This window comes from Lichenostomus cassidix, chromosome 2 (genome assembly GCF_008360975.1).
Source record: "Lichenostomus cassidix isolate B80296 chromosome 2, HeHo_3.0, whole genome shotgun sequence".
In the NCBI taxonomy this organism is placed as follows: domain Eukaryota; kingdom Metazoa; phylum Chordata; class Aves; order Passeriformes; family Meliphagidae; genus Lichenostomus; species Lichenostomus cassidix.
Window position 1 is genome coordinate 18,798,188 of NC_139482.1, and position 22,892 is coordinate 18,821,079.

Here is a 22,892-nt window from a genome sequence, read left to right on the forward strand (position 1 = left end):
TGGTAACCTGTTTGCTGTATGTCTTACTCGGTGCTTCAGCTAGGAGACTTTCAATGACAATGCCATGAAGACCTCTCAGATCTGCCATGCATCACTGTCCTTTCTGATGAACTGTGATGCCAAAATAAAATGGCACCAAAAAGACAGTAGAAATCTTGTGCAACTTTTAGTTATGCTAGTAAGCACTTACACAAGTAATCTTACTGGAGTTAATGGGGCACCTGACAACATGGACCAGAAGCAAGAGAAATGGCTCCACAAGGAAGGACTTCCTCAGAATGCAATGCATTCAGCACTGAAAAGGAAAAAAATTCCTAGCCAGATTTGTAAGCACTAGGACCAAGTTTACAATGATAAGTGTATCATCTGTTCTTTTCAACTTGTGACTGATCAGTGATTGGCAATTTTATTTAATTTTTCTTATTTAGGTGAAAAGCTGATTAATGGAATAAAAGTAATGGAGTAAAGTAATGATTAATAAGTAAAGTTAATGGAGTAATGCAGATAAAGAGTGTAGTCTTCTGGAAATCTCAGCCTCAAAATCCATTCCCCAAGTAATTCCAATGGAATACACTACTTGTACCTTTCTAAAATTAAAAAAAAATATTTTATCAAACAGATTTACAGATCACTAGTACATCACTACTACCACTTTAAAAAGTCTTTTTCCTTGGCTATATGCAATACCTCTAAAACAATGTTTGGTAATTCCATTCAGGGCAAGAATAACTCATGACAGAGGATGAATTAAAAGATTCAGCAGCAGAAAAAAAGCACATTATTTCATTCGTAAATTCCAGTTCTCTGCCTCAAGATTAATGAAAAGAACATTAATAACTCCTACCCACAAAAGCAATGTAGTTTTGGAGAAAGCTTCCAGTAGTGTAATGAGAACAAGCAGCCTGTGCATTGTAGCACAGAAATTGTTTACCCATGGATTAAATGCCATGCTTGCATGCAATTCTAGGAACCACTCGTGGTAAAGGAGTGGTCCATTTACTCCTGTCTTCCTAAATGAATAATATTTTCCACTACCTGACACTCTGCATCATCATTTGCTTCTGTGAAAAATGTACACAAGATACTTTCAATTTAGAGCAGCAATTCTATCACCCATATTAGATCCATTTTGCACAGGGCTGGACAGTAACAGCCAGTGCAGAGCATCTCATAACCAGGAATACAAGTCTCCTGAAAATGTCACATTTTAATGTCAGAATGCATATATAGTTCTCAACAAATTTGTCATAAAACTAGTGTGTCCCCCCACCTCTCTGGGTCTTGAAGGCAGGAAATTTTCTGCAGTCTTTAGAAATTTTTGCTTTCCTTTAAAAAGGTTTCAACCACAGGAGATGACCAAAGCCTTTAGAGCACACTCCTTCGATCAAGTACAATGGAGCTCCTCTGTACTAAGCAGAGTAAAGCTCACATGGAGTCGGATTCAAAACCCAAATAAACTGCATTTCCATAGATGAAGACTGTAGCCTGCACCTAACATTCAGAAAAAAGACCTAAGCAGACCTTGCACCAGCATGTCTTTTATAAGACAAAGAAAGCCAGGTACATGGGCATACCAGAAGTTTCTTGTTTCTACAAGACTGATCCAGTAAGAACATCCTGCAGCAATCCTTTTTCCAAGCTGCAAAGGCATCTGTCTGAAGCGATGGTATGACTGCTGCTAGTAGAACAACCCAGATTCTGTCTACCTTTCCAGTGAAGGGCAGAGGAGTGTTTTTATTTCTGGTTCGTTAAAGGTGAACAGCTCCAACACAGGTGTGAAAAATAAGCCTGAAGGCTCATAAGTGTTTTATGACTGAGAAGAGAAAGGAGATTTCTCCAAGTCTAGACAATCGGTTGTACCACTTAGAGTGTTTTACCACAAAGAGGATAACAGAATTGCATCATGAAGAGAAAGTCCCAGTTTACATGCCAAACTGAGATTAAAATAACAAAACAAAACAGAACAAAAAGCCCTAAGCAAGCAAAACCAAAAAACAAACAAAAAAGAAGAAATTATTCTTTGTCCCTAGAGACTTAAGCTTGTCTACTTTCTGATTCTTATTTGTATGAATTACAGAATCATAGAATACCAGACTGAAAGGGGACCTCAAGGATCACTTGCTCCAGCTTTTCTTGGAAAAAGCACTGAAATTCAACTAGGCTACTGCTTCCAGAACTCTAGCAACTCTGGCAAAAACAAAAAAAAACAAACAACCAAACCAAAACTCTCAAAGCAACAGCTGGAATTCTGAAACACTAGGAGACTGCACAAAAGCCCATTCAAGACAATATATTGGTGCTATGAAGGCAAACCAAATGGCCTCACTTTTATCACCAAACAGATGGAAAACCTCAGAGTTAGCGATACAAACCAGTTATTTCTTGTTTCAAATATTTAAACTTTGAAATGTGTGAGTTGCCAAAAAATGACAGCTGCAGAAAAAGGTGACCTTTTAACAATAACCATGGATTCTAGAGTATTCTGAAATGGGTCAAAATTGGGTGAACTAATTGAACACAACTAGACTTTATCTTCCAAAACCCCAGAAATGTACTAAACACTTAACACTCACAACCACCCAAAAAAGCCCAGTTGAAACTCAGGATTTGCACATTTGTGTGATATTGATGGTTTTTAAGTCCATCACATGAACATCACTTTTACAATAAAATATAATTTTCATCAAAATAGTGATCTTATAATCAGTATGTAAATGATCTTTCAAATATCCTTCCCTTCCCCCCCACCCCCCAAAATGAAGATACAGGGATATTCCTGACATATACAAAGTAATTTTCCACTGAAATGACAATCCTCAGACCCAACTTACTTCTTTGTAGCCGAAAATGATACGCCCATCATTGAGAAGGGTGGCCTGAAAAGTGAAACTGCCCAGGTTGTAATTATCCTGCAGATGTACATGGTCCCACTGGACAACTAGTGCTGTGCCTGTGAACCCCAGAGTGGGGGCAGAGAGGCAAAAGGAAGAAAAAAATGTGAGAAAAATATTAACTGACTGTAAGAAAAGTACTTAACTGCAGTTACTTGAAACAAGAACAGTGATTTGCCTCTTTTTAGCAATTTTCAGCTCCACACCTTGAAATACTAAAGACATTACAAACACAAGTTGCAACTGAAATAGTCTTAAATGTAGACACCACAGTGCAACATAAGCACCTCAACTACAGCGGAAGCAAGAGCAGCCAAGTAATGTGTTTGTTTGAAAATGCACAAGAAATCAACAACCACTAAAGGCAGGATCCAGCACTTCAGGTGTGCTGCCATTACCACTTCTCTGCAGTGGCTTTCTTTACACTAAATACATAAATCCTGATGACTTTGAAATTTGAAGTGCTAATAGCATTCCCTACTTAGTAAAAGTTATTATTTCAAAATTTCAGATTCTTCCATTAACTATGCATTAATTAAATAGCATTTTTTTCCTGCATGGTGCAAGCCCTTGCTAATGTCCTGCAAATTGAAAAATATTAGTTGTTGGCAATAAATAAATGTAGTTTAAATCAAACTCACTAAGAATTCATAGACGGGGGTAAATAGTGAGTCTGGTATGCAGAGATGTAGTTGCAAGAGCCTTGTTGATATTCATGGAAGTTCACTGACTGAATATCCACTTACCACACTGAAAATATACCTCAAGCAACTTGCACACCCTGTGAGCATGTTTTACAGATGTTGAAAGACATATCACCAAAACTGTGTTTCCTGAAAATAACATTTTCATCCTCATATGCCTTCCTCAACATTTTCCCTTTTTGGGAGTAATGTGCTTTGATTAACACTTTCATTTCCTTTCTTCCTGGAATGTTCATGATGGGTCAGTACATATTCAGCTCAATATATTTTTGATATATCCTTGAAAAATCTTTTGTTACAGATCTTCTGGGCTGTAAGTGTCATGAACATATCTTGATAGGGGTTGTCATGAAACTATGAGCATGCAAATTTTGGGCCCACGCTGCACTAAGTCCAACACATATTTGTCCCTTGTGGTTTTCTACATAGTAGATACTCATTAACTGTGCACACAGTGCATTTTTTCCTTTGTGGCCACACTCATTAACTACTTTCTGAATATTTATTTGATTGTATTAAATTTTATTTTAAATGCAAATAGCTTCGAAAATTATTAGAGCAAAATTAGCAAGAATTTCCTCTAGTCAGTTACTGAGTACTTCAGATCTGTGTGCACCTCAGAGCCCCAAGCTAAAATGGAAATCAGCTGCCACCCAAACTGTCATCTCATTCCAGGGGCTTTTATGTAGATTTGTGTGTACCTAAGCTCCTTGCAGTTAGCTCCATCAGTGAGACCTGGATGGATCCCCACGCTCTGTGCTTGCCCACTGCAGATGCTGCTCTTCAGCAGAACACTTACTCACGGGGACAAGATACAGATGAGTGAGAAATAAGGTGCTGAAGTTACAATCTGCTCAGCTGCTTTTTAGTTGGGTTGAGATAGAAAATTCCTTGTCCTAAAGCGCATGGAGCTCAAAAGATGATGCATTACACATGAAGAGGAATCCAAAATCTCAAAGAACTGTTCAACCTTGTCATGAAAGCCATGTGATACAACCTGATACACCTGGTGTGAAGACTGGATGTCAGGACTATAATGAGAATTAGCAGCATCTTCTCCAGAATCCTCAGATTCTTTAAGTAAAGATGAAAAATGTCTGGCCATAATGCTAAATAATTTACAAAGTGAAAATCATATCTTTTTCTGTTTCAAAATTCTTCATGCAAGGAGTAGGATTTTCTCATGTAAATATTTTATTGGATTTTTAACAAATAAATGTTGCAATGAGTAGATTTTAAGGAAAGGTTATGACTAGGTATAGAAGCTAGAGAATGCATTTTGATAACTGATCTAAAGAATAAAAAAATAATATTGGAAACATGAAATGTTTTTGATTATTCTGGCAATTTTTGCTTAAATTCACTACAAATAAACATACATAAAATTTCACAGGTGTATCCAGGACAATTCAGAAGTCATGGATCTCATGATATTAAGTCATGATAATAAACTCTCTAGGTTTTAACTGCTGCTGTAGCTGATCACTAAAGGCCTGAGGTGAGGCACTGATGCCTTTTAAGCACAGAGGCTATGTTTCTAAAATATTGATTACAACTAACTTCAAGAGAAAAATATCCACACAGTTGAGGGCTTTGAAACGTCTCACAGAGTTTCATGTACAACACTGCAGTTTGCCTTTTCCTCTTTCAATCTTTTTTACAAGGAACTGTTGAGAACTCGTGGTGTTGATGAGTGTATTGGATTCCAATTCTGGGACTCCATGAACACTTAGTCATTGACAGGTTTATTAACCTTATCCTTGCCCTGCTTCTGTGTATTCTTGCTATTGCACTCCACAAATGCTATTTTCATTTTAGGTAGTGGACAGATGGTATGCACTATATATATTTTGAAGTAACAGGAATCTACACTCGTATATAAGACATATTTTTCTCTTTAAAACTGATACAACACATCACTAGTTCCAGTTTATGTACTTCAACATCCAGAAGATATCTACTCAATTAAGAAAAGGCATTCATGACTCTTTACTGTGTTCTAAATTAATAATTGCGTATAGATGTCTAGCCAGATGCTCTATACAGCCTCTAAATTAAAAAAAAAAAAGAAAAAAAAGAAAAAAGAAAAAAGAAAAAAAAATTTAAAATCCTCAATGTTTCCTTCAAAAATAGTTATTTAGGAAAATAAGAAGAGCCCAGGGATACAGAAACATTTATTTATCAAGGACTACTACATACCATTATCAAAGTATCTGACTGTTGAATTTCTTGACACACTGGGGTCAAAATTTGCCATTAATGGTGCAATATATTGAGTAGCTGTTAGCATTCGATGCACAACTTCTCCAGTATATATGAAACCTACAATAAAAAAAAAAAAAATTGAGACAATTTCAGTAAATTCTGAAAAGATTAAATAGAATGGCAGGTTGAGTTAGGCATTGCCAGAGCATTAAAGGGTCATCTGAGAGAAATTAATCCCACTACAAATTTTATAGTGAATTAAATGAGAGATAAAATTTAAGAAAAAATCTGTGATGGCTGCCAGAAAAACAAGATTCAAATTGAATAATGGAACAAATAGTTCAAGAAGTTTTTGTACAGAAATAAAACCAGTGAAAACTCAAAGAAGAATAACTCCAGTTAAGGGCAGTGGCACCATGAAAACAAGCCATGTACCAACAGGCATATTCCATAGTGCTTTCTTCCATCCTTTCCAAAAATCTGCATTTGTTTTGCTTATGCAATTTATGACCTCTTTAAAAGGTAGTCTAACCCTTTTTCATATTTCTAGAGACACAGAGTAAGAGACTATTTCAGACAAGGGGTGACAACCTTTGGAAAAAAAAAAAAGTCAGATGAAGAGTGGAACAGATAGGACTTTTTCAGGATTATATGGCAAGTGACATTTCTAGTGCATTCTCTGCAGTGTCAGGTCTCACTAGTCTGTCCTATTCATCTCTGAGTCAACAGTACTCCTCAGATCAATAGTGGGCTTCTTTCATCTGAAGTGCTCATCCAAAACCTCTTACTGGTTTGGCATTGGAGTCCTTTCTTTGAAGGAATACCAGTTATCTATGGTGATTACAGTAATACTGCACTTTTCTTCAAAGCAAAAATCAGTGTATTTTAATGACAAGAACCTTCTATTTTAAACAATAAATGCTCTACAAATAAACCTGTCTTGTTTAGGTTTGCCAACTCCACTCCAACTGGCTAATAGAACTAATTATTTTAAGTGTCCCAGACCAAAGCTTGACTTAAAAACTCTCATTGCCCTATAATTAGTTTTTTCCTTACCCCTTGCCTTTAAGCTGATTTGAGCTACAGGCAGATCTTCAAAACTAAGGTTTGCATATTACCTAAGGTTTTTATCAGATGGTGCCTTATGATGTTTTTGCTTTTTCTACTTCTATTGATTCAATGAAGTATATTCCAACAGCAAACATCTCAACAACAAGTATAATATTAGAGCTGAAAATTTTCTAACATGAAAAATTTTATTAGAAAGAGATATTAAAGAAATTTAAATATAAAAAGAAATTATAGTATTAATTTCAACAGTATCTATGCTGGTTTATTTTTCCTTTTCCATCTTCAATCTCTATTCCTCTACAACACCTTTCACTGCCAAGCCCAAGAGTTCCTTTCTTCTTACATTTAGTATCATGGCCATACAACATGTGATAAAGGAGCCTATAAATGTAACTCCAAAACATGGTTGTGAAATTCCAGAACCAAACACAAACCTGTTCAAAACTGCTTTTAATGTCTAGTATTAAGAACTATTAGTGTGCAACCTCGCTTTCTTAACAGTATCTCCATCCTAACCACTGTGAGATGAGAGGGTTCATTAACTCACTTATTTGATGTGATATAGGAAATGTCTGAGTGCATGAAAAAGTAATGTTTCTGGAGTGCTTTAGGCATTCTTCCCTACTCTCCTGAAATATGTAGTTAAATGCTTGACAACTGCTCATGGAACTAGATCTAGAAGTCATAAGATGCTGTGAACAAACAGATAAACAAACAAGGTGGTTCTCTGGAGTAATTCTCCTGCATGGCTGCTTATAGTTTACATCATGTTCTGTGAAATCAACACATGTGGCACTGATAGGAGACCTAAGAAAAAGTCAAGTGTGGGGAAAATAAAACCAAAGATTCAGTTGCAAATATTTGGCATCTGAAAAAGGGGCGAGCTAGGAACTGAGCTGTTTTTCTTCATTTAAAACATATCTATGTATTCAAAAGATACAGTATTCTAATATCTGGGCACAATTAATTCTTAGGATTAAATGAGAACTTTTTTTTTTGTTTGTTTCTTTGTAGGAGGCAGTGGGGGAGAGTGGGGGGCAGATTACTCCAATTGAATATCTAAATATCACTTTCCTCTTTTGGTAATTGACAGGGTGAGAGAAAAATCAGTTTAAAAAGTCTCCCCACACATATTCACAAGAAATTTATAAATGTGAACTTTCAGAATATACAAGTATGGCTAATTTTATTCGATTACTCATTTTAGAATAACCAACTATCTTGTCAAAGTATAGTCCCTGAAATGAAATTTCACTATTACCTGTTTATTATTGTTTGCTCCTAAAATGTTATTCCCTGGATAAATAATCTCTTATGCTTATTTAGACATTTTTAATACATGTTATTTCACAGGAGTATATTTCATACTATGTGCTGCTTATTATCCCTGTGGACATGTGCACACATATTTTAACACAATTGTGGGTAGACCTTGAAACCATTCCTCAAAAAATATTTTGAAGACACTCCAAACAAAACCTTTGAATCCATATTCATATATTATAATGAGCCTTAACAGCTCAGTACTTATTCATCCCTTGCACAATGATCCTACACTTACACAGTTTCCCTTTCATGCTTTCGTCCCATTTACAGTATAAATGTCACCATTATGACTAATAATGAGGCAGATACAATAGGAAAAGAAAGGACTTAATTGTGCTGGAACACACAACTAAGTAAATCAGCCCAAGTAATTAGTAACCACAGAGCGTATTTCCAAGTGTTTGCCGGATGCAGCTCTGCTATAGACAGAAATGGAAAGCAGGAGGTGGATGATAGCTGAGAAGCAGGCAGGCCTTGCATGAAGATCATTCTAATGAGAACTCCAGCCATGCACTGGAACAACTTGAAAACAAACACAAAGTCATTTGAAATCATCCCAGAGATTCAAGAGATGAAGCCACTGTTGACCATGGACATTTTTTCATTGCAACTATGACTTAAAAAGAGGAGCAAATGTAAAATTAACTTATTCTGGAATGGAATTCCACACAAAATTGGCTTATATTACCTGTGACCTAATTTTCTGACAGTGTTAAATGCTCATGGTTGATTCATTTAGTCAAGGAACAATTTTTCAGACCTGCAATTTCCTGAACCACTTAATCTTTCCTTTGTGGGAGGCATTGGTAGAGTTCTTTTCCAAAACTCTCCACAAGTACTGTACCTAGAAGCATAATAAGCTCCTGGAATGAAGACAAATAGGGAAAAGTGCTCTGCATTTTGTAAGTTTAAATGTACATATAAATTTAACTAAAACTAAGGCTAATTTAACTAAAACTAAACTAATACTAAAAACACATGTAAATCAAGAAGAATTTACTTCTGGTTCTCACAGTGTGCAAATTTACACTCACACAAACAGGGAAAAAATATATTTAACCACTTAAGCATGAAAGCACAGTTCTACTTGATGTAGGATCCTGACTTGATTTAAAAATGAATTTTATGTCTGAATTTACTCATTCCAAAATAAGCTTCTTATCTGTTGCATGCTAACATATTAAGTTTTCAAAGAAAATGAAACATACAAGGTTACAACACTCTGCACATAAGATTTCTTGATTTCCTTTTTATACCCTTAGCTGTGAACAAACTCAGCATCACTTGGAAGGTTTTTTGCAATGTTTGCCAACAGAATAACAAAATATAGCTTCAAGGCAGCACAGGCAATGAGTCTTTTGAAGTTGCCATTGTGTGTCTAAAGAGATGGTAGGATATGGCATATGCAGACAACTAAAAAAGAAAAAAAAATAGAAATATCTACGTTGATACCCATCTTCTAAGCTAGTTCATAACTAATTTCTAAGATAAACCCTAGTCTCTCTCTGTGGTGGGTTGACTTTTGCCATCTGCCACACACCCACCTAGCTGCTCTCTCACAGCCTTTCCTCAACAGGATAAGGGGACTAAATAAAATGAAAAAACATGTGTGTCCAGACATAAACAGGGAGAGCACTTGCCAGTTACTGCCACGGGCAAGAAAGAATTGACTTGGGAAAAGTTAATATAATTCGCTGCCAGACAAAATAGGTTTGCATAGTGAGAAAGAAAGACAGATTAAAACACCTTCCCTCCACCCCTCCCTTTTTCCCAGGCTTAGCTAGTGTCACTCCTTTATTCCCAACTCCTCTACCTCCTCCTCCTCCCCACTGAGCAGCGCAGGGGGATGGGCAATGTGACTTGTGGTCAGTTCATAACACTTCATCCGTGCCACTCCTTTCTTCTTTCATTTTTTCCCTATTCTACTGTATATCTTTCCCATGGGCTGCAGTATTTTTGGATAAACCTGCTCCAGGGTGAGTCCTCCACAGCCCATGGTTGCTCCAGGACATGTCCACCTCTGCAGTGCTGAGTCCACCACAGGCTGCAGGGTGAATATCTGCTTCAGCATGGCTCTTCCATGGTCTGCAAAAAAATACCTGCTCCAGCCTGGTCTCCTCCACAGATGCTTTGGTGCCTGGACAACCTCCTCCCTCTTCTTTTCTCTCCTTGATATTCACAGTGCTTTTTACTCATGCCTTTTCCCTTACTCCTGACACCGAGGTGCAACATTTTTTACCCTTTCTTAAACAAGTTCCCCTAGAGGTGCCACCAGGGTCTTCATGGGCTCAACTGTCTCCCTGCAGTGGATCTGTCTCTGTCTGGTAAGGGACAGCTCCTCACCTCCTTCTATAGAGGCAGTCACCCCACTACCTAAACATTACCACAATCCCTAGCACAACCTAAAACTCAACCTAATATTTTGATTGTTTTATATATTACTTATGTAATATTTTATTTTGTATATCAACTGTTTCACTTAATATGCAAAAATAACATTATTGACCTGAATTATTGGAATTTCTTGTATCTTATTAGGAGTTTTAAAAATGTATTTATTTTTAGATTAATGATTTTCTAGTAGAAGATATGTGAAGCACTTAATGGACTAGTCCTACCCTTAGTAATTGCTGGCTCTTGTCCAGGTCAGGTTACTCACACTATATAATACCTTTTGTCTTCTACAAAGGAAAAAAAATGTTCTGGTAAAAAGAAAATGAGATAGAAAAAAACCCCATTGTGTCTGCTGGTTCTACATAAAAACAGCAAAATAATAACCTGATGTGAAATTATACCTTCAAATAGCCATGCCATTGCTTTCATAAAGAGCACATAAAATTTGTAATTGATTGATCCAGAGCTGCAAGTTTCCTCTTTGTTGAAAGTCCAGTGGGATGTAAGATTTTTTTGTAACTGCTTTAATTAATGCTGCTGAGAATTTTGACTTGCATTTTATTTTCAGGATATTTCTTCTTTTACATCTCACTGTTTCTGACATACCACATTTTTATCTTGCATTCTTTTTCTTCTCTTCAGCAGTAACAGTAAAAACCTGATGAATCTGTTCATGTTTCTGGAAATAAACTACTCAAGGGCTCAAAAGAGACATTTACATCCAATAGAAAGATGGCAAGATAAGGAGAAATAAAATATCAGGAGTAGTGTTGCTCATGTATTTATTTGGTAAAGCTGACAAGTATTGCATAGGTGTACAAAGCACAGCCCAGAAAACTTTGAACTGTATCTTTTTCAACTATGCTGAAATGTGCTTTCCCTGTGCTTTTTGTGATATTTCTCCACCAACTATTAGTTTATGAAGCAAATTCACTAATATGCTATGCTTTTAAGCCCCTAAAATATATTGGAAGGCTGAATTCTAGAAACAGATAATGCAATTTACTTTCACGCCTTGTCCTATATAGCCATATTAATTTTCCTTTGATATTTCAGTGAAGTAAGCTTTAAGTAATGTCATTTATCCCCAGATGGCTAATTTATTGTTATGTCTGTGGAAGACTGTTATCATCACTGTAATTGCATGAAGATTACAGTGTAATTAAACAAAAGGATAACAGCAACTGAAGATCCCTCAGACAATCCATGAAAGTTAAATACCTTAATGAGCTTTCAAGATCAGTGTAAAATGAACCAATCTCTTATGCTATTTTATGATTTCTTCCAGCCTTCTGGGAAAAATGAATTAGAGAGAGATTATACATATTTTTTTGCTTTGCTTTTGCTTGACTAGATTGAATGTCTAACCCATTTCTTCCTTTGGCCTGAAAAGTGGGCTATCTGAAAGCTAAACCCCAGAAGGCAGGAGCATAACAGTGTCTCTTAATTGCATAACCTTACAAGGTCTTCTTGGGAGTCTGTGCATGAGGGTAAAAAGAAAAGCTACCCACAATTCTCCTACCGTTCTCTGTACTTCTGTGTTATCTTATGTAGATATTTAAAGGCCAGAAAATTAGTTTTTCACCATTATTTTTTGGGCTGCTTTGTTAATGCTTAAAGCAAGCATTATCTGGAAAATTTGAAAATGTGCAATGTGTGACATTGAGTAAATGTCAGTAAGTTTTCCAGCTTACTGTAGTTTTGTCTTTGTGAAAAGTATGCGATCCAATGGAATATAATCCATTCTGATTAATATTCTATTCAGCTCAGTGAAGGAATTTAGGGGATATTATATCATGAAACTCTTCCAGTAGACATTTTCCTTATGACATGCCACAAGTCATGTCTTGTCTGGAGACTGTTAGATACCAATGGGTAGAACATGGGAGCAAGAGGACTTTTAAGTAAGGACAGTGATGGACTGGAAAGAACTTGCAAAATATAATTGCAACTGAAGTATCTGTTCACTTCATTGTAATGAGTCTAAATTGCAACGCTCTCAAACTTTAGGAGAAAGAAACCCAGATTTTATTTAATGTCTAATGACTTGTATCTGCTCCTCTCTGATCATTCTCAATCTTCCTTAGAGAAAATTCTTGGAGAGAGGCATGAAATACATTATCTACTCAGTGAGACACCAGCATGCGATAGCTCCCCAGTGCCTCTGAGCTTCAGCCAAAGACCAACACAGTTCCTAGACAGGCTGGAACCAGAGAAAAGAGGTTGATGGGAGGAATATCTCACTTGGGACAAATATCTTCACAGCTGTGTCATTGTAGTAACTTTGGCGCAGCTGAATCCTTGGGAAAGGCTTAAATAGAGCTGTTAGGGGGAATCTAATTTTGCAGTCTATTTCTGATATAAGTGTTTCTTCCACTGGCTGGGTAAAACATCTTCGTGCAGGAACAGCTCTTGTCATCAATAAAAAAGTTTGGATGGTACCGGATGGTTTTTGGATGGTCTTTTAATGTCTGAAGACATTTAATATAATGGAGTTCATCTTTGAATCAAACTGTTGTAATATCAATACCAATTTTTTTTGTTTTGCTTCTGCCTCTCTCCTCCTATATTGCCACAGAGTCTAATAAAAATAACTGTCATAAGCTTTTCTGCTTGCTCTGGTTATTCTTCTCTTTCTTCCATCTAACTTTTAAAGTTATTTCTTATCTGATAAATCACAAGAAATTTGAATCATACAAATCACAGGAATTAAAAAAAAAATAAAGAAAGAAAGACTTTCAGGTTATGATGAAATCATTATTCTCGAATGTTTCAAAAAATTCAGTAAAGAATAATAGAGTTTAGAAAAATGCTGAATGCCATCAAACTGGATTGCCATTCCTTCTATAAAAGTTTAAAGCAACAAGGTTGCAGAAGACAAAAAGAATATTTTTAAATTTTAAAAAGTCTGCTTAAAATTTATGCAAAACAGAAAGACAGTTTGGTGAATGTCTGAGCTTTTACTGCAACAAATCAGTGTTATTTGAAATATAGCTTTGGGGTTTTTATGTAGAGATTAACTTCACACCCATTGTATACTGCACTGCTTCTAATAGTTCTTCATAAATTACTCAACCTAATCCTATGTATATAATATTCACATTCATGTAAAACAACAGCACACAGCATGTCAGGGAAGACTGCAGAGGCTATCATGCAACATTAGAGAAGCTTCAGACATCATAAAATTACATTTCACATATGTACATAAAAAATAACACTGAAATAGCATGCAATGAAAATGGGTTTTAATCTACCAGGAACTTTTTCAGAAGGGAATTTAGCTCTGCATTCCTCTACTGTCAACATCCTGCTACAACTACATGCTGTCTGATTCCTTGTTCTCCCACCACAGTTGTATGTGTTGGACACAGAATTCAAAGAGGTGAGGCAGCATGGGTTTGCCTCAGGCAGAACTATTCAGCAGTGAATGTACAGCTCGAAACAGTGAGATAGAAGCTGGTGAGTGTCCCTGTGCAACTTGGGCTTAAGGGGAGGAAAACTATGTCTGTTCAAAAAGAGGTTTTTGTCCAGAGGTGTTGCTCAATTAAAGGCTGTGTGAATATAAGCATATTATCCTCTTCTCTAGTTCCAGTCTGCATTCCTCCCAAGTGGACCCCTCCAATGCAGCCACTGTAAGGGAAAAACAGTCAGCTCTGCCCCATCTGATGCCCAGGACTGGATACACCACTCATCAAATTTCACCAATTTATTTCCCATCTTAGTGAAATTTATGGCAGACAATGCTTTGAATGAGGAACCTCTATACTCAGTCAAAAGTAAGTAAACCCCAAACCAAACCTTTTTGATTAAGATCCATTTGCTGGTCTATCTCTCAGTGCAGTGGGCAAACATTATGTAGGCAGCGAGGGTGGCAGGCTGGTGTAGTGGGGAACAGACAGCAAGCAGACACAGTACTCAACCAGACTTGTAACAGACACACTGTATCCTGAGGCTGAGACAATTTTGGTCTGGTCCATTCTTTGCCTCCTTTGTCCACTTGTTACCTCACAATCACTTTGGGCTATGCTCTTCAGTTGTGGAGCTAATCTATGAAAACATCTGGCTTAGAGTAACATGAGCAGAACAAAACAGAGAACACACAAAAATCTAAGTGGGGAAAAACTAGAATATATTAGTCTCAGTGTGCAGGATTTGAGAATTAAATCACATTAGCATTGGTATCAGTAATTCCCTTGTGTTTCCTCTCTTTTGCTGCATTAGTTTACATTAAAGCAAATTACGTGAAAGCACTGTATTGATCTGTGACTTAAAGCACACTAAAGAACTTCTTGAAACAGGTAGGGAAATGGACCAATTTTCCTTCTATAAAGAGAAATATTGCTTGTATGAAGTGTTACTTTATGATGTTTCATTTTTTATAAAATTTCAATACTAAGGATCTTCGTGGTCTTTACCTTCATGGTCATACACAACTTTGTAATACAAGATGGGGATGGGAAGATCAAAATTTTTTCTCACTGATGTTAATACAGGAAGATATTCACCTAGATCCAAAAAGAGGAAGTTTTCTTTCAAAGCAAATAACTTTAAAAAAGTCCCATAATGATGTCAGGAAAATCTGCACTGTCAAACTGGGTAATTACATTCTCTTTTCAAATTAATTCTTTTAATTAAGGAAAAGCTTTCCCTTATCTTCCTATTACAACAGGACCCGTGCTGCATCACAGTTCCAAGCCCAAGGTTTTAATAATCTGACCAAAAGGAAAAAAATTACAAAAAAAAGTTCAGTACTAGTTTGAACTAGATAATTACAAGTTTCTGTCATGGGAAGCATACTAGCTTCAAGTTCGAACAAAAAGACTGAAGTAAAAGAAGCAGCTTTATAGTTTCTATTTTAAAATAGTGTTTATGTGTGTGAATAAGCACTCTAAAGGGAGGAGTGAAATGATTCCTCATATGGACATTAAAAAAGGAAAGACCTTTGGTACCATGTGGGTGTCCCTTGAAGGAAAGGAACCTTGGCAGGGGTGAGCCTGTTTTGGAGTTGTGCATGCAGAGGTTTAGGAGCACAAGGGAATAGATCCATCCATCTGAAGGCCTCAGACCTGTTATAACCCATCTTTTCCATCGTTTCTATGTGGTCAGAGTGAGGCATTGGCCATGGCTATGCTGTGGGTGGCATGTTGCTGTGCTGTTGAGAGTTCAGCCTGTTGCAGGCCTAAACAGCCATCAGGAGGAAGCTGATTTGTGTGCAATCCCTGCAAAGCCCTTTAGTAAATATAGCTCTGCCTAGTCCCATGGCTGGCTTTTAACACATTTTTAATGGGCTGAAGTGCAGCCATCAGTGGAATGCCATACATGCTGGGATGGATTGCCTGGGCACTTTGTTGTACAACAGCATTAGCCCTGCCAGCCTTATAGCACAGGGGAGCATGTACTAACAGAAACACCAAAACGGGTTTGTTCCTGTGTCTGAGTAAAAACAGATACGAAAACACATAGTTCATGTCTTTCAGACATTTATGAAAGAATGGAAGGATCATCTTTCATAAATTCAGTACGGATTGGTACATGATATGAAGGAAAGTCTAAATGACTGAGATTGAAAACATTTTACGTAAGTTTTCCAACAATCACCTGATGAGCTAAAATAGGACTATTGGAGGAAGAGACATAAGAACTAAACAGAAAATATCTTTAGACCAAGCTAGACCAAAAAATTAATTTCTAAAAAGCCAAGGACGTAAGATACAATGTTGTTCTTCATTATGGAAGAAATATGATACAATGCGCACTTCACTCTGATGATAAATGTTGGTCATTTAATCATATGGTGAGTTACAAGCAGCAATAGGATATCTGTGGTAAATGCCATGTAATCACAGGGTACATAAACAGTAATCCCTGCCTCCTAAGCCAAAGTGCAGGTTACAACATAATTATGTTTAGACATAGCAAAAGTAATCATCAGATGTGGCTGGATTGTATTGGCCAAGAAAAAGCCATTTAGGGTCTGCCCAAAGAAAACATGTTCTTTCCTTTCAACATTAGGAGCTGGTGGAGCATTAACTATAGCCCCATGACTCATCACCCACCCAAAAGATAGAAGTTATACCAGGAAAGCTAGAAGATTAGTCTTAATGTAGAAAGCCTTAGACAGACATTAGCTGTAATGAGGATAAGGCTGTTTCATCATGCTTTGGTGGAAAATGTCTGTCTGTGGCATAGGACACAATAGGCTGCCCTTCACATCAGATGACAGCTATAGAAGAGTGGTGACAGTTTTTTCCATGAGCGTTTTAACCACTTCCTTTGGAATGAATAACAAAGTGGAGACTATGGATTAAACCACCAAGACGCAAGAAGAAAATCTTGCCTCCCATGAAATCCCAGAAAACAAAATATAATCTTGTTCACATTCTATTATTATTTTTAAGAAATAAAGTTTCTGAAAGATTAAATTCAGGAAGCATGCACAGGCAGGTGCAGAAACAAAACTGCTTTCAGCTACCACCTGCATTCATAGTTGTTTTCACTGTTGCAGGTCATGAATGGCAGCAGAGGAAAAATGGAGAACCTATGAATTTTTTTTGCTTCATTCAATTTGGACAAAATAATGCAGGTTCTATTTATTTCCCTTGAGAGAATGCAGACATATGGCTTGTCATCCTTCTGTCTGCTGTCGTGGCTCCATTAGGGAACTCATTATTATTTTTACTCTTCTACAAACTTTATACCCCAGAAGCTGCTACTTTCACAAGGTGCCATCAGTATGGCAACTCACATTCCATTTTTGAGGAACATAATTACTTCAGAGTACATGATCTCATTAGGTAATTAATACTTCTTAATAGAGGAAATTTTTTTTACCACAAGATTTGATGAGCTTTCCCAAGAAATTAAGAAAAAGGCATCAAGAACAGATTCCAAATGTCCACCCTGAGTATGCACTTTGAGGCACTAAGACAGCAAAGAAAATTTTTAAAGGTTAACATCATTACTATTTATGCTTTGACAATCTGCTCACAAAACTGTGGGTCCATTCTCTCTGATTTGGGGACTCAGTTGCAACGGCCAGTCCTCAGTGATGATTACAATGTTTTAAAATTCACTATGAACCAGAAAACACATAGAAACAATAATATTTTTGACCAGAAATATGTTTTTTAAATGCAAGCAAGGAAGAATCAGCTTTTACCCTCTGTTACTAATTGTGCTATGAGTACATGAAGGGGAAGTCATCCCTAGCAGTAACCAAGATTTTGTTAGTGAGTCCATGCAAAGGCCCCCGAAGGTTTGATTCATCTGGAAATGTAAAGAAGGGATAGCTAGTACAAAGGGTAGTGCAATTCTTTTAATCACACAAACATTAAATGAGACATTTCAGAAAACCAGGATCCTGGCAAGGGCTCAGACCCAGCTCCATCTGTATGCTGCTGACATAGGTCAGTCACTACTACAGTGAGTAGTGAACTTGCAGTGATTCCTTGCACTCTCAGAGCTCAGCTTCCTGAGCTCAGTGACTGCTGGTGAGGAAGGCAAGACCACAAATGACCAAGAGCAGCACAGTGACTTTGCTGACATTAACAGACCTACTGTCGTGCATCCTGACTTCTTTGTATGGTATCAGACAAAAACGTGTTTTGAAAAAGAGGATGTCATGCAACTTCCTAGATTAAGCAAAGTGACAGAAGGAAAACTTTGAGTGTGATATACACTGGCATACGATGTGAAAGAATAATATGTCTTATTGACAGAGAAAATAATGGTTGGGACATGTCTTATCAACAGGACTGATAAATTGAGAAAGCCATCAAATCAAAACCACTATGATTATCAAATCAAAACCACTGTATCTATTGCTCTGTGATAATACTGGACTGGAGAGCTGCGGGATATCCTCTCCTGAACTGCACTGGTGCTTGTTGCCTCTTTTGCACTAAGCTATCTGGAGCAGGGAAGGTCGGTTTCCAACTGGTCGCGTCAGCTCTTTTCTACTGTCACCTAAAGCACTGCACAAGATGCAAGTTCAATATGGATTTTAAGAATATATTTCTTGCCCTTATTTCTCTATTCACTACCCATCCTCCTGTATTTAGAGATTAACCTTAACTACAGCTTCTTACTCTTCACACAAACTCAGTCATACAGAATGGATAACACGTCAAAAACATCACTTTTGAGGATTTCCGCCAATGTGACTGATGTGACTTATATTGATTCTATCTGTGTGTGCTCAACCAAATAATGAAAGATGTCAACTAAGACCAGCAAAGCTCTTAACACAAGAAAACTTGGTACAGATGTACCGTAGGATGAATATAATTATGTACAAACCCATGTTGTTGCTGCTGCTTTTCCTTCTGCAGCAGCCCAAGGTAAAAGCGGAAACAGGACTGCTCTGGTAGTGCCCAAGCCCAAGTAGCAGTAACCAGAGAACCAACTCTAGTTGCTTTCTCTGAAACTCTTTGTTAAATTATGGTTGGTATCAGAAGTAAAACCTTTCCCTTTCCTACCTCTTTGGGGAAACTGCTTTGAAATTCCCATCACAGAACAGGGCTGCCTTCCCTCTGTGTACAGTACAGATGGCTGGCACCAAAATAAAAGCCCACTATGTGTTTATAACCTTGAAAGCAGTTGTCACCAGTCTGTCACTAATGATCTTCATGCCAGTCTTTTTGCCTCCAAGACTAGACTCACGCTTTCCCATTGAAATTCAACTTCTCCGTTCTTTATCTTGTTTAATAAACCCATCAAGGTGATGTAAACTCACATCCTCATCCAATGTCACATCCAACCAAAGTGGTCCCCAACCACTCCACCTGCTTTCACATACCTCCTACCAAGGAACAGAAAACTAAGCCAGCAATAATAGCAAAAAAAGTCTTCATCACCCCACTTCACTGAACTGCAGTATAAAGACTTCTGCTATCCCAGAATAGCTAGCAGGCAGGGTTAGCAGTGAGGGTTTCTTCTCTTGGCTGTGAAGGCTTATGTCAATTTAGTCTTTATGAACTCCCAGCCCTACACAGCTTGGTATGAAAAATGTCACTGTGAAAGTCTCTTGAGCTTTCCATTTCCACTTAAGACTCTCACTGGGCTAACCCACTCCCTTTCAACCTTCTAAAATTTTTGGTCTAAACTACATGTAACAAAACTTTTTACTTCTGCAAGTAAAAAATCTGAGAAGTAAAAAAAGAGCAAATCTGACCGTTAGATTTCTCTTTTTTTAAAATCAGCTCTTGGAAGATGACCCAGTCACGTCTTCCTCAACTGAAAACACATGCTTTCACGTCTAAGACATCTGAAAATGTTTTTCAACAATGACTGGAAGATGCTTCTGAACACAGGAGAGACATAGGTTTTATTCCCATTTTCAAGTACACAGATTCAGTGATGAGGCATGAGAAGGAAATCACATGGTATGAAAATTCTGAACATGAATGTCTAACATTCAAGGTCATTCAAGATCAATATGCTCAACATTCATGTTCAGTTTCAACATAGGCTAGTAAAAAAACCTTAAAATATTATTATAAAAAGATACTTAAAACCACTCAACCAGAAATGCCCCTCTGTGGCAGAAAACATTGGTTCTTAAGAAACCATAACCCCACACTTTCAGCTTTTGAAAACTCTGTAAGCCTCACCTGGTGTAAGCCTCACCAGGTTGAAAACAATGGCTTATAAATTCTATTTAAATGAATGCCAAGCCATTTCTCAATAGAAGAAGGGCAGGCACATCTCTTTAATTCCTATCATTTAACATAAACTATAGAAAGAGTGGAAGGCCCAAGTGCCATTAAAAATGCCAATTGAAATTAGACCGATGAATAGACAAGATAGAATTACAAAGATAGAACTCAACTATTCAATGTATGTTAAATATAAAAACTATATTTTAATGTAGATTTTAAAATAATCAGAAAAATAATTTCTCATAAAATACATGCACATTATTTACAGTGAAACCTATACAAAATCCATTGATTTTATGACAGTATGCACTGCTTCAGTTATTCCGCAAAAGCTGGAAACCCAAACAAATGAAAAGCCCTAAAAGGCTGAATATTCTACCAGTTGCAGAGATGAATTTTTTCATTTAGGAAATGATAAAAATATTTAAGGGCTTGTGACTGCAAAGGCTCAAAGGACTATCAGTACCTACAGAGTTCAGTCAATATTTAGGGTGCTCACAGTGGACAAAAAGGCTAATGGTTTTGACATGAAGTCTTGTTTTCCACTTACTCATTTTTTTTCTAACAAAGGGAATGCCTATCTCTGTCTCCTACCAATATTATCATAGCACTGAAGAAGAATCTCAGCTCCTATTCAGCCATGCACGGAATCCAAGTTCAAACTTCTACACACTTAAGTCACTGTCTTAAAAGACAGAGTAGATATCTGGGAACACCAAGTCAGGATGGATCTTCAGCCCTAATGAGACATTCACACACAGTCCTCTTGGCAATCAAGTATGTCTTGAGGCACAGGTGGCTGAATGCCATGGACAGTGTTTCCCATTTTGCTGAACAGATTTATAGAAAAACAGGATCCAGCCATACCTAGGGACCTTTATGCCTCAGGCTGCTTCCAGGCCTTCCAACCAACCTCAAGAAAAAACTGTATTTACACCTCTGGCAGATGGAAATCATGCATTCACTTAAGCACAAGAGAGGAAATCCTTGCCTGCTTGGCACTGGCTGTTCTCACAGCATGTTTCCAGACTGCAGAGGTGGAAGGAGCCTGCTCTGAGGAGGGAATCCCACTGCTGAGGCTAATAGTCTTTCATCCAAGAAGGCTAAGTTAGGTGCTCTGTATCACCTTTTTCAATTCATTGACTAGATAAGTAAATATATGCCTTAATTGAAAGCGAGTTCCATCTCTCTTGCCCTGCTTCTTGTTCCATCTTTCCTTCCACCTTTAGAGAAAGCAGAGATTTCATTGCACAAAGGTTATTGCTTCTTTAAAAATCACAATAACAAAAATAATCTTTTCTCCAGTACATTTAATTAAGAATTTATAATGCTTATGTCATATAATGCTTAGGTCTACTTTTTAAGTAGAAAAGATATATTTTTCTCATTTTCCATCATGAATATATTATTGCTAGCTGGACAACAACTCTATAATGCCACTGATATGTTTCTTATTTCTTAGTATTTATTGAAATGAGCAAACGGAGAAAATATTTAAAAGAATCAATAAAGAAAATCTGATAAAGGTGGCAGGCTATTTTGGGCAGAGGGATAGTGCTACCTCTCTTTGTAGAACAATGATGACTAATTATTTTTTCCTTATTTCATCTCACTTTCTAAAATTGTCTTTTTTATTTTATTTTTGTACAGATGGCATAAATCAGTCCATATTTAGGTTTTACAAGTTTGTACATTTACTTCTACTACCATTGCTTTGTTTTCTTCTTCTGGTTCTCCTTTGTTATGTTTAAAACCATGGGTGATTTTTGTGTAGATTTGGCGCTGGAAATCTACATGGACAGTAAACAATGGCATGCCATTTCTACTGAAACATCACTTATTTGCACATTTTCTTTTCAGTACAATATATCCCACTTTAGAACTAGAGACAAGCAGTCAAGCACAGCTCTGTAGTGATAATTTAATTCCAGATAAACTTAAGCTTTTATTTGGTAATGTGTCATTTGCATGGTTTTGCACATTTAATTTTCTTATGCGATGTGCACATTGTACCCTTTCACTTGACCTGCAAATTAGTAAACTGTGAAAACTCATACACTGTAGAATATGTACCAGTATCAGCTAAAAGGAGCTCCTCTTGGGTGAAGTCCAAATTGAACTGCTGGGTGATAATTTTCCTCTTTTTTTAAGTGCAGGGGACAAAATGTAACTGCCACATAACATGAATCACCCAAACTCAGGAAACAACTTTAGACCTGATGGATGTGATCTTTAGAAAAGCATCTGTCTTTTCAGAGTACACACAAATCCTACTGTGACATGGCTGAGCTTCCACTGAGTAAGTAATGTGAAACATAATTCACAAGTTTTCCTGTAATGTGAAACAAAATTCACAAGTTGTCCTTTCACATGTTAGCAAGAAAGTTCTAATGAAATCTACTTCAATCTATGAAAAATTTGGGTATAACCCAAGCAGTTTTTCCAGGTCTCTTAACGGCAATTAAACACGAAACAAACCAAACCACATCCCCCCCTGCCAAAAAACCCCCAACAAACCCAACCCTCCCTTCAAAAAACACCAACAAAACAAAGCAAAACAATCATAAAAAAAGAAGCTCAAATTTAACTAGCTGTTTTCAGTGGGAAATCACATCTTTTGGTCCAAACTAGTGCTTTAT

At 37.0% G+C, this 22,892-nt stretch overlaps 1 protein-coding gene across 1 annotated transcript in view; it reads right to left on the reverse strand.

The window, feature by feature from the left end:
- PLXDC2 (plexin domain containing 2) overlaps positions 1-22,892 on the reverse strand; it is a 247,461-nt gene that overhangs the window by 65,241 nt on the left and 159,328 nt on the right. The window contains exons 5-6 of the mRNA XM_085050565.1: positions 5,795-5,917; positions 2,832-2,950 (exon numbers count right to left, since the gene is read on the reverse strand). Coding sequence (XP_084906691.1) covers positions 2,832-2,950; positions 5,795-5,917 — 242 coding nt within the window. The remainder of the gene's footprint in view (positions 1-2,831; positions 2,951-5,794; positions 5,918-22,892) is intronic.